We start from the raw sequence: 16,247 nt of genomic DNA, 5'->3' as shown, positions 1-16,247 counted from the left end.
GCCCGTGAATCAAACATTAAACAAACAATTTAAATATGTTTAATTACAATTTAGATATTCTTAAAAAACAAGCATTTAATTTTCGGTTTTAAGTTTAAAAATATCCTCTTCTGTTTTCAATGTTTTCATAATAGAAGCGAAGTTACTGGAGCTTGATGCCATAATCACACAGAACACAGCGTCAAATTTGTCAACACGTTCTTCCTTGCAGATAAAAGACTTTTCAAAGACTGCTCGGATTCGCTTGTTCAACAGGCACGCTGAGAGACAAAAAAGTTCCCATGTTCCGCATCTTACTATCGAAACAGCCAAGAATATCTCTGGCTTATGATTGGCTAAAATTACCAAAATTTTCAAACTTTAATTACTAACTCTTTATTTATTGATTTATGACGAAAATTACTTTCACATCATTAATTAGCCTATAAAAGTGTATCATTACACTGAATATGAAATCAATTCGAGCAGAAAATTGATGCTGGCAGCCACTTGCAACCAAACAGAAAATATCCCAGTTCTCCTATATGCACGATACATGTTTGATGTTATCATCACTATTACAAACGAATCGATTGTATCATCCGAACTCGATAATACTAAAAAGTCTGCGTAGCAAAGACAAAAGAGTGAAAAATTATCATCCGAGATGTTGCTGGTTTGTATCCTATTATTTACACCGTAGAGCGTCAGAGGCGGATGTACTTAGCCCTTTTACTACGGAAGTCAGATACATTTACTCAAAATTTTATTACCCTTAATTGCAGAAAGTATTTTTATACATTAATCTATCATTTGTTAAAGAATGTCATATTTGAAACTTTTTTTTTTTTGAGATACATCAAGTTCAATGAAGCAATGTCATTCGCAGAAAATACCAACGGAATAACCATGAACTTTAATTTCACAGTTAAAGGGCTAATCCGTAGACCCGTGTAGTTCGACAGATTCATTAGGTTCATAGTTCACAAACCTTTTTATTTTTACGGCCCAGTGGTATATACTTAGAATATTAGAACATTGAGAAAATACAAAATGGATTAACTATGTCAGTGGTTTATTAATTTTTCTTTTCAAGTTTGTTAGAGAAAACAAATTTGCTAGAGAAAACGAATCGTTATATTCTTTCATTTTTTATTTGTTTCAGTCATTTGACTGCGGCCATGCTGGAGCACCGCCTTTAGTCGAACAAATCCACCCCAGGACTTATTCTTTGTAAGCCTAGTACTTATTCTATCGATCTTTTTTGCCGAATCGCTAGTTACCCCGCTGTACTCTTTCACCATAACTTTCTCTCACTTTTTATTCCTGTTTCTGCCACAAAGCATGGTGTAACCCACTATGGTGTGGTAAACTTTCAGACCCTAGTCTAGATTGCGAATCCTCTGTACCCCAAGATGGTTCAGCTCTCCACCCGTTAAAGCTACCGTTTACAGAATGAGGATAACAACGTAGCTTTCGTGCACGTGCAACCGCCAGTCTATCGCGTGTGGTGGGTGGATCTTCAAGTTGCCACACGCATTCTTAGTAGCTTAGAATAGGCTCGAATTAGAGAGTATTCTTTGTGGCTAATGGCGTGAGTCCTGATTGGAAGAAGAAGAAGAAGAAGAAGAAGAAGAAGAAGAAGAAGAAGAAGAAGAAGAAGAAGAAGAAGAAGAAGAAGAAGAAGAACAGCAACAGTAAAAAAAATGTTGTTCCTTATAAAGAATTACGCAATGGATTTGTTGAATTTACAGTAAAATATTAATTTTTAAGATTCATACAACATTGAAAATTTCTAAGGAAACGGCTTGGTTATTTAAATTTCCTCACCACGGTACTTATATAATATCCAAGGGCATAATTACAGGCCCTTCGAAATTTGAACTCTTACTGGAGGGAGACGAAATTAAACGTTAAAAGTCTGCTATTTGACTGCTTTCTTTTATACTAGAAAAAATTTTCGTCTATTTTTTAAGAAATGCTACCAACCTCTAGAAGCAGGGAACTGTACATTGCTTGTACTTATTTTATTGATCCGAGAAGTCAGCTGCTGTAAGATTTTATCTCAAAATACAAAGCGATCTTTATAGAAAAAACATATGATCTTAAATTTAGAATTGATTAACATCATAATTTAAGTGGTGGTTCTCTTATTGACTCCAGAGGGATTAAAGGCAAAATCAACATCGGCAAGACTTGAACTCAAATCCAGTGCATCTGTAATTTTATTGATTAAACTAATCCACTGCAAGGCATTTCATTTTACGTTTGTCACTTCTACCACTTTTCCGTCCATTTAACAGCAATATTTTTTATAACTTTGCTTAATAATAAATTTTCATTCCTCCTCCCCCACCCCGCCCCATTAATAAGAAGCATGTCGAAAATTAATATTCTTAAATCTACAATGAATCTTTAAAAAAATATTGTGATTTATAAAATATTTTTCAAATCGAAAATATGCAAATGAGAGTCATTATTAGAATTATATCTAATGTGTTTTTTTTTTGACGGAATTGAAAAAGAAATATATACAATGACTAGTGTTTGAAATAAAACCAAATTAATCACGAAGAGCAATTATTTCCATCATGTTCAATATGGAGATAACGTTAGCTTTGTTTTCTCTTCTTTTTTTTTCCAGTGTAATTAATATTTAGGACAACTGTGACTCATGGTATATTGTTTTTCTTAGATAATTAGTTGCTATAAATTCGACAATTATAAAGTTAATAAAATTAATTCTGATAATTTGATTAGTTGGCTTAGATACCTCTGACTTGCAAAGCTTTCATATTCAGGCATTAAATAAAACTGTTTTCACTCCACAACACGTAATTATGCCAAAAACGAAACGGTCATTTGAGTAGAGGATTAAAATGCGTTATTCTCAGAAATATGACGTAAGCGAATTCAAAGGCCTGTACGCAAAGAGCAAATTAGGAGCTAAATTTTATCGCAATTTATCAACTGTTTTATAGCTTTAGCATTGTGTGTTTGTGTATGAGTGGGGTCCTAATATTGAATACCAACGCTAGGAGTTTCTTCACTATAAGCAGATATTCACTAGCTTTACATGAAAATCAATTCGGAAGCAAATAACTGAGACAGATGGAATTCAAATACAAAGCAAAAATAATTAGATTGGAAGTATACTTAAAAGAAAACGAAGAAAGTTTGCTGCAAGTAAAATATAAACAGGAAAAAATATTCCAAAGATAGTAAACTCTGCAAAGAGATTCAAAATAGAAATGAATGATCAAAGGTACACAGTAATATGAAGGGCAAGAAGAGAAAGAAGGTAAGATACAAAAGAAAACTTCCACGGAAAATTGAAAAATAGGTGGAAAAAATAAATTACTCACTGGACACAGACTACTCAGATGAAGAAACCTAACGGCAACACTGTCAGTGCCTACATGTAGCCGACGAGAGAAAATTAATAATAGAATAGGAGAGATGTATAGTAGAAGTCCAGGATCAATGTCTCCATTATTTCCAGCGATAAGGAAGATCTTGATAAACCAATTGGAGAAAAACAAATCTTACGCTATGAGATATTTGTCATGTCCTGCGTAGTTAGAAAAATATCGATAAGACGCCAAAGAAGTCATCCATATTACGTCATTTTACATTATAAGAATATTGTGAATAAAACAACCATTGCACACATTTTAATAGAAACCCTTAAAACAAGATGATGACGAGAAAATAGGCTGCAAAATAAACACGTTATTTGGACACGGACACACACATACACACACAACACACACACACACACACACACACACACACACACTTAAATCCAAATGCTTAATTCTAGGGAAATTTCTGTCCACAAGAGAAAAGAAATGGTATCTAAACTAACAACACAACCTAACTTTCAATTTTCTCAATACTGATACATAATGAACTGAATAATTAACTACAGTTTTGAAGCATAGGTTTAATTGTTTATTTTCTTAGAATTAACTAATGTCTATGCTGAAACATTTTGTTACTCTGAAAAACAAATCCTGCTTTTGAGATGCGGTCATCACTGCAGGGTTTGTGATGTTGCCATAAAGGTTAAAGTAAAGTCTTGACTTTGAAGGACTTTTAATGGGTTTTAGTTGTCTATTGGTGTGTTCATATATGATGGAATGTCATATAGTATATTCGTTTTCTCGAGATTCAAAGTTTAATAGTGGTGTTGATTATACCGTTGATATTAAGAGCAAATTGACTGGTTGGAAGTTGGATGCAAGGCATACAGGAATGAAGTAACATGGCAGACACACATGAGGTAAGTTGCTCTTTTCTATATATAAGTATAATGTAATGTATGAAAGATCACAACTTGATAAAAGGTACTATTAATCGACACTAGGGAAGAAAAGAGACGACTAGGTCTGTGGAATCGTTTATGCCATATAGCTAGCAATAACGTCTGTTAATTGTCACTCGGATTTCTTTTAACTGCAATTATTTACATACCGTAAAACCTGAATTAGAGTTATTTCTTGTGCTAGAATATGAAGATATTGTAAATTAGAGATATCAATATCTAAAATAACGACCTTAAGAGATCTAACGTAGGAAGGAGATTTAACGTAGGAAAGAGATCAATGGTTTGTAATCATTATAACATTCTTTATATGCAAAATGCTAGCGCATAGGCTTATAAGATGATTTCACTTTATTTCGATTTACTTTAGTTTATTGCCTTTGTGTTTCAATACATTCGAAAAGGCATCGTAAGCCTTAGGAACATTAATAGATAAAACCGTAACAACAAATATTACAAATATTAGATTACTGCAATAAGTATAAACGTTTGTTGGTGCAAAGACAGACAGCTATTAATATTGCATATCCGTATCCAACTGTGTTATTGATCAGATAACTCATTGTTCTGATTGCACGAGTAAATATTTCTGTTATTTTTTCTGATGATATGTCAAATAAACAGCCCGTATTTAGAGTAATTGATGTCTCTGATGATGTTAGGTATGCTATGTAAGCAACGAATTTCTTACATTTAGGCTAAATTTGCTTATGTAATTATTTAGCGTTAGCTGTGGCCTTACTCGCATTCTTTTAAATACAAGGATAATTGCTACGTTAAGAAGGATGAGATGAGCAACTTTTACGTCTCATAGAGAGTTCTAATGGAAGCGACTTGGGAGACTTGTTCTTACTCTACAAAATGAAATGGCCTTTTAATAGCATTAGTGTGGGCTTGAACAAAGAAAGCGGAATCATTATTTCAAAGAATGTAAGCGGTTGCTTAAATTTATTTTTCAGAATTTTCAAAGATTCACTCTATTGCACGACAGATGACTACCGATGAGCTACGCTGCTAAGATTAACTTATTTCATGCGTAAGAAACCTCCTTCGAGAAGCGGACCGCATAAGACATGGCTAATCATCTGGCGGGCCACACTACTAAAAAAGATTCGAAGTAACTTATCGTTTGGAGGGTCATTCAGAAAGTCCCGTAGTTTGCCCATTATTACTTTCAAACAAGTTAACATGTACGGATTCCAGGACAAACAAAAGCATAGTTGAAACGTAATCTTTGTTCACCTCGTAGACACTTGTACGGACGCACAAACAGATATGCACACGCACACATACACATACACAGAAGGGGAAACTCTTCAGTAATTAAAATTCTGTAATTAAAATCATCGAATTTAGAACTTCGTAAAATAACTGAAATTGTGATTTGTTGTAATCTAATTTGCTTGAAAGAAAGAAAGAAAGAAAGAAAGAGAAGGAGACAGATAGAAAGAAAAGGCACTTATTGACGTAACATTTGGTGGTAGCCGATCCTGTGAGGAAAGACGAAGAAGAATAGCTACCAAGTAAATAACTTGTAGTTATGGACAAAGAAAAGTTCAACTCAATAACACGTGACATTGAACTCGCATGTAAGAGAAGAAAATATTACTTTTGAAAGTCAATGAATAAAGAAAAGAAATTTTTGTTATTTACAAATACTTATTGAATGCCGAATCCACCCAGAAGTAAGACAAATGAGAAGAGGACAAATGCGAGAGTGCACTATATAATAACAGGCAGTAAATGTCAAACAAAAAACCTTTATTATTATTATTATTATTATTATTATTATTATTATTATTATTATTATTATTATTATTATTATTATTGAGATGAGTAACTAGAAAAACATCGATATTTATCAATTGCTTTGAATCATGACGTTTAGGAATCACGTGAATAGTTTGAATACTGATTTTATGAGCAGGCTTGGTCGCTTGAACTCCCCCCTTTTTTTTTTAGGGAGAGAAGTATAAGAGATTGCGGCGCCCGAGAATTTTTCGAGGACATTAGCACTAAGAAGATTAAATAGAGGTTTGTTATGTAGGCAAAAGGCCAGAAATATGAAAAAAGCGGATCTTTTCGGTTTGAACGGCAGTTTTTTCTAGCGGTGTCATATGAAATTGTCACCCATAATTATGACCCTAGTATCGATCTATTGCATTTCAATCTGTTTTAGGGTTAGGGTTAGGGTTAGGGGTGGGAGGAAGGGTATTTTTTCTTCAGAAATATAAATAAACCCTATCTGTTTCTTAAACGAGGGACATATTCATACGGCACAGAATGTTTTCACCTCAATAGACGTCATTGACTGGTTGAAATTGCAGACATTGAAGAAAAAGAAACAACAAATATCTTACAAACTATAGAATTTTCTCAATAAAGCCAAGAGAAAAAGATGTTTTATAAACACATTCTACCAGTATACGAAGTTTAAAAGTGTTTAGTTACGTGGAAATTATTTGAAAAAAATGCCGTTCAAACCGAAAAGATCCAAAAAGGCTTCGTTCAATTATATCAACAACCAGTACTGTACCGGTACTTTATTTTATCGACTCAACGGTGATGAAAGACACAGTTGACTGCGGTGGGATTTGAAGTGAGATTGTAAAGGGACAAATAAAACATAATATTTTGTCCGAGAATCTACCGATTCTGTCACTCCATTATCTTAATTACTACTGAGAATATTTTTTTCTGCTTAACACTATTTCTATAACTGGCTCTAATAGTTTTGGTTGTACTTATAGCCATATAAGTACGGCTAGAAACTCTATTCTGAAGCTATATCAGCAAAAGTACTTGTAGAACTAACTAGCAGTAGCTACTACACAAAAAAAAAATAAATAAATAAAATAAAATAAAACTGCTACAACAATAATAACAAAACAATTTTCTTGGTGAATTTTTCAGAACCGTTTTGGATCACTCCAAAATGTAATACAATCCGTTGAACTATTTCTCACACATACATGCCCATACAGAAACACATACATACATGAAAATCCACCATATTGAAAGAATAATGTGATTTTCATGCAAATAAATTATTACCAGTAATTATCAGTGATGATTTCAGCCGAACAAATTAAATTAACACTTTGATTTATAGTATTGAGTACTATATTATTTCTTTTGTTTGTTACTACTACTACTACTACTACTACTACTACTACTACTACTACTACTACTACTGCTACTGCTGCTGCTGCTGCTGCTGCTATTACTACTACTACAACTATATTCTTTTATTCTTTTACTTGTTTCAGTCTTTTGACTGCAGCCATGTTGGAGCACCACCTTAAAAGGTGCATACATAAATGTATGTACACACACACACAGACAGACAGACAGACACACACACACACACACACACACACACACACACACACACACACACACACATATATATATATATATATATATATATATATATAGAGAGAGAGAGAGAGAGAGAGAGAGAGAGAGAGAAACTTATGATCCCTTAGCTCAACCCAACTCTCCCTCTTTCTCCCTCTCTTTCATACTTATTTATTATTGTCATTTATTCATTCATCTATCTAATTTTGTCACAGTTTGGCTGACCGAAAACTGTTGGTTATATAGCTCAAGTTAAGAATTCAAATACCCAATTCTATCTCATTATTATCATTAATATTTTCTCACACTGGCAGCTTGAATTTTTTACTGTTTCGCCGTGCGTCCTTCCCACCCCCACAACCTCTACCGGAAGTCTCTATCCACTGGCCTCTATCGGATGTCTCTCCCATGAACACCTCCAAAGGCTTAATGTTCCCCCACCCCTACTTAGGGTTTATCTCCTATGTAATGTAGTGATTATGTAGCACATAAAAATGATGGTGTAGTGTATGCAGGTTGAAGGCTATTGTATGTTTATAAGTTCTGCTAAATGCGAGCTTTCTTTTCAGGTACATGACACTGCTGTTCTCCATCCCAGGGTCTCGCTGGCCTACACCTCCCACATCTTCAGAGTTGGCATACTTAATGTTGGCACATTTAATGTTGGAACACTAAAAGGTAGGTCTGGTGAGATTGTTGAGATGCTTGAACGGAGACGTGTAGATTTGTGCTGCATCCAAGAAGTAAGGTGAAGAAGAAGTTCTGACAGGTTCCTCACAGGCAAAGAACATAGGTATAAGATTTTCTGGACAGGGAACACTGACGAGATCGGAGGCGTGGGTATACTTCTTGCGAAGAAATGGGTTGATAAGGTAATCGAGGTAATCAGAGTCTGTGATAACATATTTAAGATAAGATTAGTGCTGCAACATGGATTGGCAACCATTATCTCGGTATGGAAGCAAGGTCTACAATCGAAGGGCCTTAGAGTCAATCTAGCAAAACCAAAGTCTTAATAAGTAGGAAGACAGACAAATCACAAATCCCTTCAGGTAGGTGGCCCTGCTCGATTTGTAGAAAAGGCGTAGGTAGAAACTCCATAAGATGTACCCGGTGTAAGCTATGGGCACATAAGAGGTGCAGTAATATCAAAGGAAGGCTAACTGGGAAGATAGTTTTGTGTGTGGTAAATACTCAGGTGCTATAGACACTGAAAATGTGCAGAAAACAGGTTCCGTCACATGCCATGGGGAAAAACTAGTAGTTGATAGCTTCCGTTACCTAGGTGACCAAGTCAGTAGTGGGAGTGAATGCTCTGAGAGTGTAGCTGCTAGAATAAGATTAGCCTGGGCAAAGTTCAGAGAGTTCCTACCTCTGCTAGTGACAAAGGGCCTCTCGCTCAGAGTAAAAGGTAGACTGTATGACGCATGTGTGCAAACAGCGATGCTACATGACAATGAAACATGCTGAGGAAATGCGTAAGCTTGCAAAAAAGGAAGCGCCCTGAGAGAAATTTGGACATAAGAAGCACCAGGTGTGGTGTGCAAGTGAGACGACTGCGCTAGTATGGTCATGTGTTGCGTATGGATGAGGACAACTGTGTGAAAAAGTGTCACACCCTAGCAGCAGAGGGAACCTGTGGAAGAGGTAGATCCAGGAAGACCAGGGATGAGGTGGTGAAGCACGACCTTCGAACGTTGGGCCTCACGGAGGTGAGGACAAGCGACTTAGGAGATATGCTGTGCTTGAGAAGACCCGGCAAGCCAAGTGAAACCGTAACCGGCCCATTTAAGAGTACCCTTCAATAATTGGGCAATAAACTGCGCTTGCGAAGACCTGTTGATTCAAGTGAAGTCATTGTCGTGATTGATGACAATACCGCCTGATTGGCACCCGTGCCGGTGGAACGCAAAAAGCACCATTCGAGCATGGTCGATATCAGTGCTGCCTGACTAGTCCCGTGCCTGTGGCACGTAAAAAACATCATTCGATCGTGGTCGTTGCCAGTACTGTCTGACTGGCCCTCGTGCCGGTGGCACGTAAAAAGCACACACTACACTCTCGGAATGGTTGGCACTAGGAAGGGCATCCAGCTGTAAAAACTTTGCCAGTTCAGATTAGATCCTGGTGCAGTTTCTGACTTGCCAACCCTCAGTCAAACCGTCCAACCCATACTAGCATGGAAAGCGGACGTTAAACGACGATGATGAAATGATGATGATATATGTTCTGCGCTAAGAAACGGTGACAACTGAACATTCTGTAAATAATGATTATATGCTTTAAGACTGTAAGCGTTCACCGTGTATTGGCTATGGATTATGAGACTATTTTCTATAGCCAACATAAGGCTTATAATTATTATTTACAGAATATATATATGGCTGTGTGGCAAGTAGCTTGCTTACCAACCACATGGTTGTGTACTAAGTAGCTTGCTTATCAACCACATTGTTCTGGGTTCAGACCCACTGCGTGGCACCTTGACCAAAGCTTTGTGAGTGGATTTGCAGACGGAAACTGAAAGTAGTCCGCTGTATATATACAGGGGTTGGACACAATAATGGAAATAATTTAAAATTTCAAACAAATTCATTTTAATATGCGGTAGGACCGCCTTTGCCAGTAATTACAGCTTGAATTCTACGAGGTATGGACTGGTACAAAGTTTGAATTGTTTCCAAAGGAATTTTTGTCCATTCTTCAGCTAAGACAGTCTTCAGTTCTTGTAGTGATGATAGAGGAGGATATCGACTCCTTACTTGTTTTTCTAAAATGCACCATAAATGTTCAATATATATATACATATATTTATATATTACCATTCGCTACTTCTACTAGGTTGTTTATATAGTCTTTAAAAATCTCATATGAAAATTTTATACTAAATCATTGAAAGGCAAATAGTATTAAAATTCCATATAGATATATCACAAGCAGCATCTTGAAATAACATATTTGAAAATAAAATGTCGTCTCAAAAAAATCATAATAATATTCGAGTAGCTTACTCTTAACATTACTTATTCTAGTATATTTAAAAAAAAAAACATATATAATCCATATATAAAAATATTTTTTCATGGTTTTTCTTTTTTTTTTTTTTTTTTCAAGAAAACGTCATTGATGTATTTAATAAATTTACACATCAATAAACGACTGTTTACATACATACAGCAGACGCATAGATTTCGTAACTACGCACCATCTCTTATCTCATTAACGCGCGGCTTAACATCGCCATCTGGCTCTTAGGAGCATTCGGCAGAGTTCATTGTGTTGCAAACATTCAGGCCAGGTGTACCACTAAAGATCACTTCCTCCCTTCCATCCACCAATATCAGAATTCATGAAAAAGGTTAAATGGAACCACTTTTTCTCCTCTGCCAGCTTTATATATAAGTGTGTGTGCGTGTGTGTGTGTGTGTGTGTGTGTGTGTGTGTCTTTGTCTGTGTGCGGGCGCGCGCGTGCATGTATGTGTATTTATATATGAATACACACACATGCACGCACATATGTATCTTACAGGCTAAAGCATGACTGTGTGGTAAGAAGCTTGCTCCCCAGCCACATGGTTCCGGGTTCATTCCCTTTGAGCGGCACCTTGGGCTAGTATCTTCTACTATAATCTCGAGCCAACCAAAACCTTTTGTCAAGCTGTGGTGGAAATAAACACTAACACAAAAATACACACAAATTGATGCACACACACACACACACACACACACACACACGACGAGTTTCTTTGAGTTTCCGTCAACCAAGTCCACTAAGAGAGCCCTGGTCGCCCCGACTCAAATAGTAGAAGACACTTTCCCAGAGAGATGTGCAATAGAACTGAACTCAAGACCACATGGTTGGGAAGCAAGTTTTTTGACCACACAGCCACGCCTGTGACTATAAGTATACATACATACATACATACATACATACATACAGTCATGCATGCATGCATACATACAGATAGACAGACATGCATGCATGCATGCATGCATACATACATACATACATGCATACATACATACATGCATACATACATGCATACATACATGCATGCATGCATACATACATACATACATACATACATACATACATACATACATACATACATACATACATACAAATTCACTGGAAGGATTGTCCTGACGTATATATATCAAAGGCATGTTAGAACCATGTATTCACACCTTTGAAAATAAGGAATAACAGTAGGACACTCTTATAAACAGAAATTCGGTGAAAACATAACAGACTTGATATTGATCTGCGGACAGGCAACTAAACTCAGCTACTGTTGTAGAGGTTAGCTACCCAGGGTATGTGAATGTACCATCAAAAGTCCAGGAAAAAAGGGAACATTTATGATGAATCAACGCGGAACTCACACTTGCATCAATCATCATAGGTGCATCAGGCTATGTACCTACAAATTTACACAAAATCTTAGAAATACTAGTTTCTTCGAGGAAAGAGCAAAAGAAATTAACGCGTCTTCTCCAGGCGCAGGAGTGGCTGTGTGGTAAGTAGCCTGCTTACCAACCACATAGTTCCGGGTTCAGTCCCACTGCGTGGCACCTTGGGCAAGTGTCTTCTTCTTTAGCCTCGGGCTGTCTAAAGCCTTGTGAGTGGATTTGGTAGACGGAAACTGAAAGAAGCCCGTCGTATATATATATATATATATATATATATATATATATATGTATACGTTTGTGTGTCTGTGTTTGTCCCCCAACGTCACTTGACAACCGATGGTGGTGTGTTTACGTCCCCGTAACTTAGCGGTTCGGCAAAAGAGACCGATAGAATAAGTACTAGGGTTACAAAAATAAGTCCTGGGGTCGATTTGCTCGACTAAAGGCGGTGCTCTAGAATGGCCACAGTCAAATGACTGAAAAAAATAAAAAGAAAAAAGAATAAATCCAATTTATTAGCGGTACAAAGACTCTCAATTTGAGATTCTTTAGATGAATTGATGCACACACTTGGGTGTCTGAATCCACAGCTCAACCAACACATCAACTCAACTATATTTTAACAAACACTAGGAGCTCTCCCAAGTTAAAAGGTCTTGTCGCTTTGTTAGCGACCAGCTTGAACACTTTGCAGGCAAACATGTATTCATAATTATATACATACATTAAAACCAGTTCCGTATACATACATACATACATAAATACATACAAATAGATAGACAGACATGAGCACACACATGCACACGCACACACACACGCGCGCGCACACACACACACGCGCGCGCACACACACACACACACGCACACACACACGAGAAAAATGCACTGAAATCTTTGATTAAATTTTATGGATGAAATGTGATGTTGATGTAATCAAGTGGTGTCTTTCTTTTTAAGGATCTGGCACCTTAGACCATTCGGCCTTCCTGACAATCATGATTTAAAAAAAAATAATCTCAAATTTATTTTACTTCATAGCTATTTGCTGTTAGCGTTACAATAATCACATAACAGAAGCTAATGGTAAAGCTGAAAGTAATAACGGATTGTTGTTGACATTAGCAAGAGAGATAAGTGAAATATTCATTTTCTGCGATTAATAGTAGGAATAATACGTACGAAATTAAAATTCATTAAATGGAAATAGAATTGATTAATTGAAACAACATTTAATACCCAATTCAAGATGTTGAACAAATTAAACCAGGCAAACAGAAATGGCCTTCTAAAAACGCATGACATTTCATGAAGAGCAAATGCAGTTTCCTAACAGCAGACAAATGTATCCCAGTGAGCATACATACATACATACATACATACATACATACACACTTGTAAATTCCTATAAGTATATATATATATATATATATATATATATATATATATATATATATACTTGTTGGAATTAGCAATAAATTTTAACATATTTCCCTTCTATCAAAGTTGTGTGGAAATATTTGAACTAAGGTGACAACATATATTGAAAAGCATCCACCATGCTTAAATACGTACGCCGAATTAGTTTTAACTAAATTTATATTTAATAAAGTAATTTTAATTAAATATAAATGTGGGATCCAACTAAGAAGTATGAGTTTCTTAACTACGCACCCATAGCTGCATTATATTTATTGATGTCAATTGGATAATTGTAAAGTTAATCTCGGTAGGATTTCTGCCATTTAACCCGCTGCATCCAACGACATAATATATTTGTTTTCAATGAGAAACGTTTGAGAAATTTATACATGAAAGTATGTACTGCAAGGAATGTTATAGATGCATATTAGTTAATTGGTCAAACTTTTGTAAATAACGATAGAAAAGAATATGACTTTACCTGTTTCTAACTTCCCGATGTACCTGACGCAGAAGTTTGCACCAGAGTCTATCGATGTACATTGACTAGGTGGAACTTTACCCGATACACAGTGAGGATTCTTCAGAGAACTGCACTGAACACAGCGGATTCCTGCAACTAAAAATGTTGGCAAAGTTGTATAAGAAATACGCGTTGATTTATTTCAGTTATCACAAAGTAAAACTTGTAATGTGTACAATACTCATCATTTTCACTCGCGCGCGCGCACACACACACCACGCACACACACACGCACATACACACACGCACACAAAATAAGCTCAGAGTGGCCAGTGGCATGTATTTGAAAAACATAAGACAAATGTAGGTATGTCAAATATCATTCAATAATAGTTCTACCTCTAGAGAATGTATCATAATCACTAAACGGCAATTAAGACCAGTTCCGTATACGAAGGGAAGAGGATGTCGTGGATCAATAAATCTCCAAAGCTGACATGACATTAAGGAAAGAACAGGTTTATTTCCTGGAGATATGAGGACAGTTGTGGACACGTGTTTCTGTCTTAACAGGTATCATCCTGACGATAACTGTCCAAATTTATCCCTAGTTGTCAAAGAGCCAGACATATATACAAAGAGTAGAACATACGTATGACCAAGGTAATTTGCATAATTAATATCCTGGCAATAAGCCTGTCTTTTTCTTGAGGGAAAAATCATTGTTAATGGTGGAAATGATTATCATTGCGTTTTGAGATTCCTGAAAAATAATGTAGGCATATGTCATTAGTCGAAATTCGTTCCTTCTTATTTAGAATTCGAGATGGTGAATGATGTAAAGTTTCTCTCAACGAGAGAGATCACGCCTCGATCCATTGCTATATGTAAACTTTCGTTTACATATATTGGGTGGGTTTTAAAAATGCCGAAAATAATAGTGTAAATGCAGCTGTGTAGACGCGTCAGAACTAGTGTTGCCACACACAAAATGGCGGTTTAACCATTTTATATTTATCATAATATAAAACTCATAAATCTGAGGTCTTGTAAAGCGGGCCCTCGTGAAGTGTGAGGTATTACTGTATGTATGTATGTATGTATGTATGTATGTATGTATGTATGTATGTAGGTGTGTATATATATATATATATATATATATATATATATATAAAGAATAAAAAGTTTTGAATGGTACAACAATGCATTATAATACAGACAATGGGCTATATACCTGTTGTAATTTAATCATCCATAGTCTGATATGATATCTCGGAATAATATTCCTTCTTCAGATATTCTTAGATGGAGTTACTGCTATAGTCGGTTTTCTAGTTACACTATGGATAGCTAAATTACAACAGGTATATAGCCCATTGTCTGTATTATAGTGCATTGTCGTACCATTCAAAACTTTTAATTCTTTACAAACAGTACACAATGCTTCAAGCGAACTACAATACTCTCCATATATATATATATATTTTTTTTTTGACAAATTAAACTTAAATGTTGAAGTGAATCGAACGGCTTTTGTGTGTTTCTTAAATGGCTTATAAACACCTTCCACGCTGCATATATATATATATATATATATATATATATATATATATATATATATATATATATATATATATATATATATGCATGTATGTATATTTGGATAACCAGAGTCTGTATTACATCATAGCCTTTCTAGATTCCAAAAACATTACAATGTAAACAATGCAGAAAATTTTAGGTTAGCATCTAACAGTGATCGCTTGTTGTTAGGTAACATGGCTTACGGCTAATTCTTCCACTGTGTGATTGCTTCGACAGCAGATGAACTAGCGTTTACTGAAATAATACTTTCTCAGCGTGTGACTATTTCAATGGAAGATGAATTAGCTTATTAGTTCACTTGTTTGTGCAGTTTTGTTACCAAAATCAGGAACTTCGTTAGACCCATTAACACTGCTATGTGCTAAGTCTGGGTTACTGGGTACAGATACCACAGCAACCGATAATTGCAGAGATGTTTTCCGTTATGCTGATAACATTTATAGCTATCACTCACGATACCACTTCTTTTACCGACCTTTCCAGTCAACTTTTGAGGTACATGACTATCCTTATTGCCAGTCTATTGTACTATATCCCATTTCTTTATGTTATATCTTTTGCTGACCTCTCAAAATATATATTTTAGCCTTTATTCTCTGACATGAAATAAATATACGATAGGCTTTAAAGGAAAAATATTTGTAGCCAGTACAGTCTGGTTTTTCGACCAAATAACCGAAC

At 35.7% G+C, this 16,247-nt stretch overlaps 1 protein-coding gene across 1 annotated transcript in view; it reads right to left on the bottom strand.

Annotated features, from left to right (window-relative positions):
* LOC115216991 (U-scoloptoxin(05)-Sm1a) overlaps window positions 1-16,247 on the bottom strand; it is an 80,235-nt gene that overhangs the window by 9,688 nt on the left and 54,300 nt on the right. The window contains exon 3 of the mRNA XM_029786504.2: window positions 13,980-14,117. Within this exon, the coding sequence (XP_029642364.1) occupies window positions 13,980-14,117 (138 nt within the window). The remainder of the gene's footprint in view (window positions 1-13,979; window positions 14,118-16,247) is intronic.

Source organism: Octopus sinensis, linkage group LG1 (genome assembly GCF_006345805.1).
Source record: "Octopus sinensis linkage group LG1, ASM634580v1, whole genome shotgun sequence".
Lineage (NCBI taxonomy): Eukaryota > Metazoa > Mollusca > Cephalopoda > Octopoda > Octopodidae > Octopus > Octopus sinensis.
The sequence above is the reverse complement of the archived record's forward strand: the minus strand, read 5'-3'. Positions and strand labels throughout refer to the sequence as shown.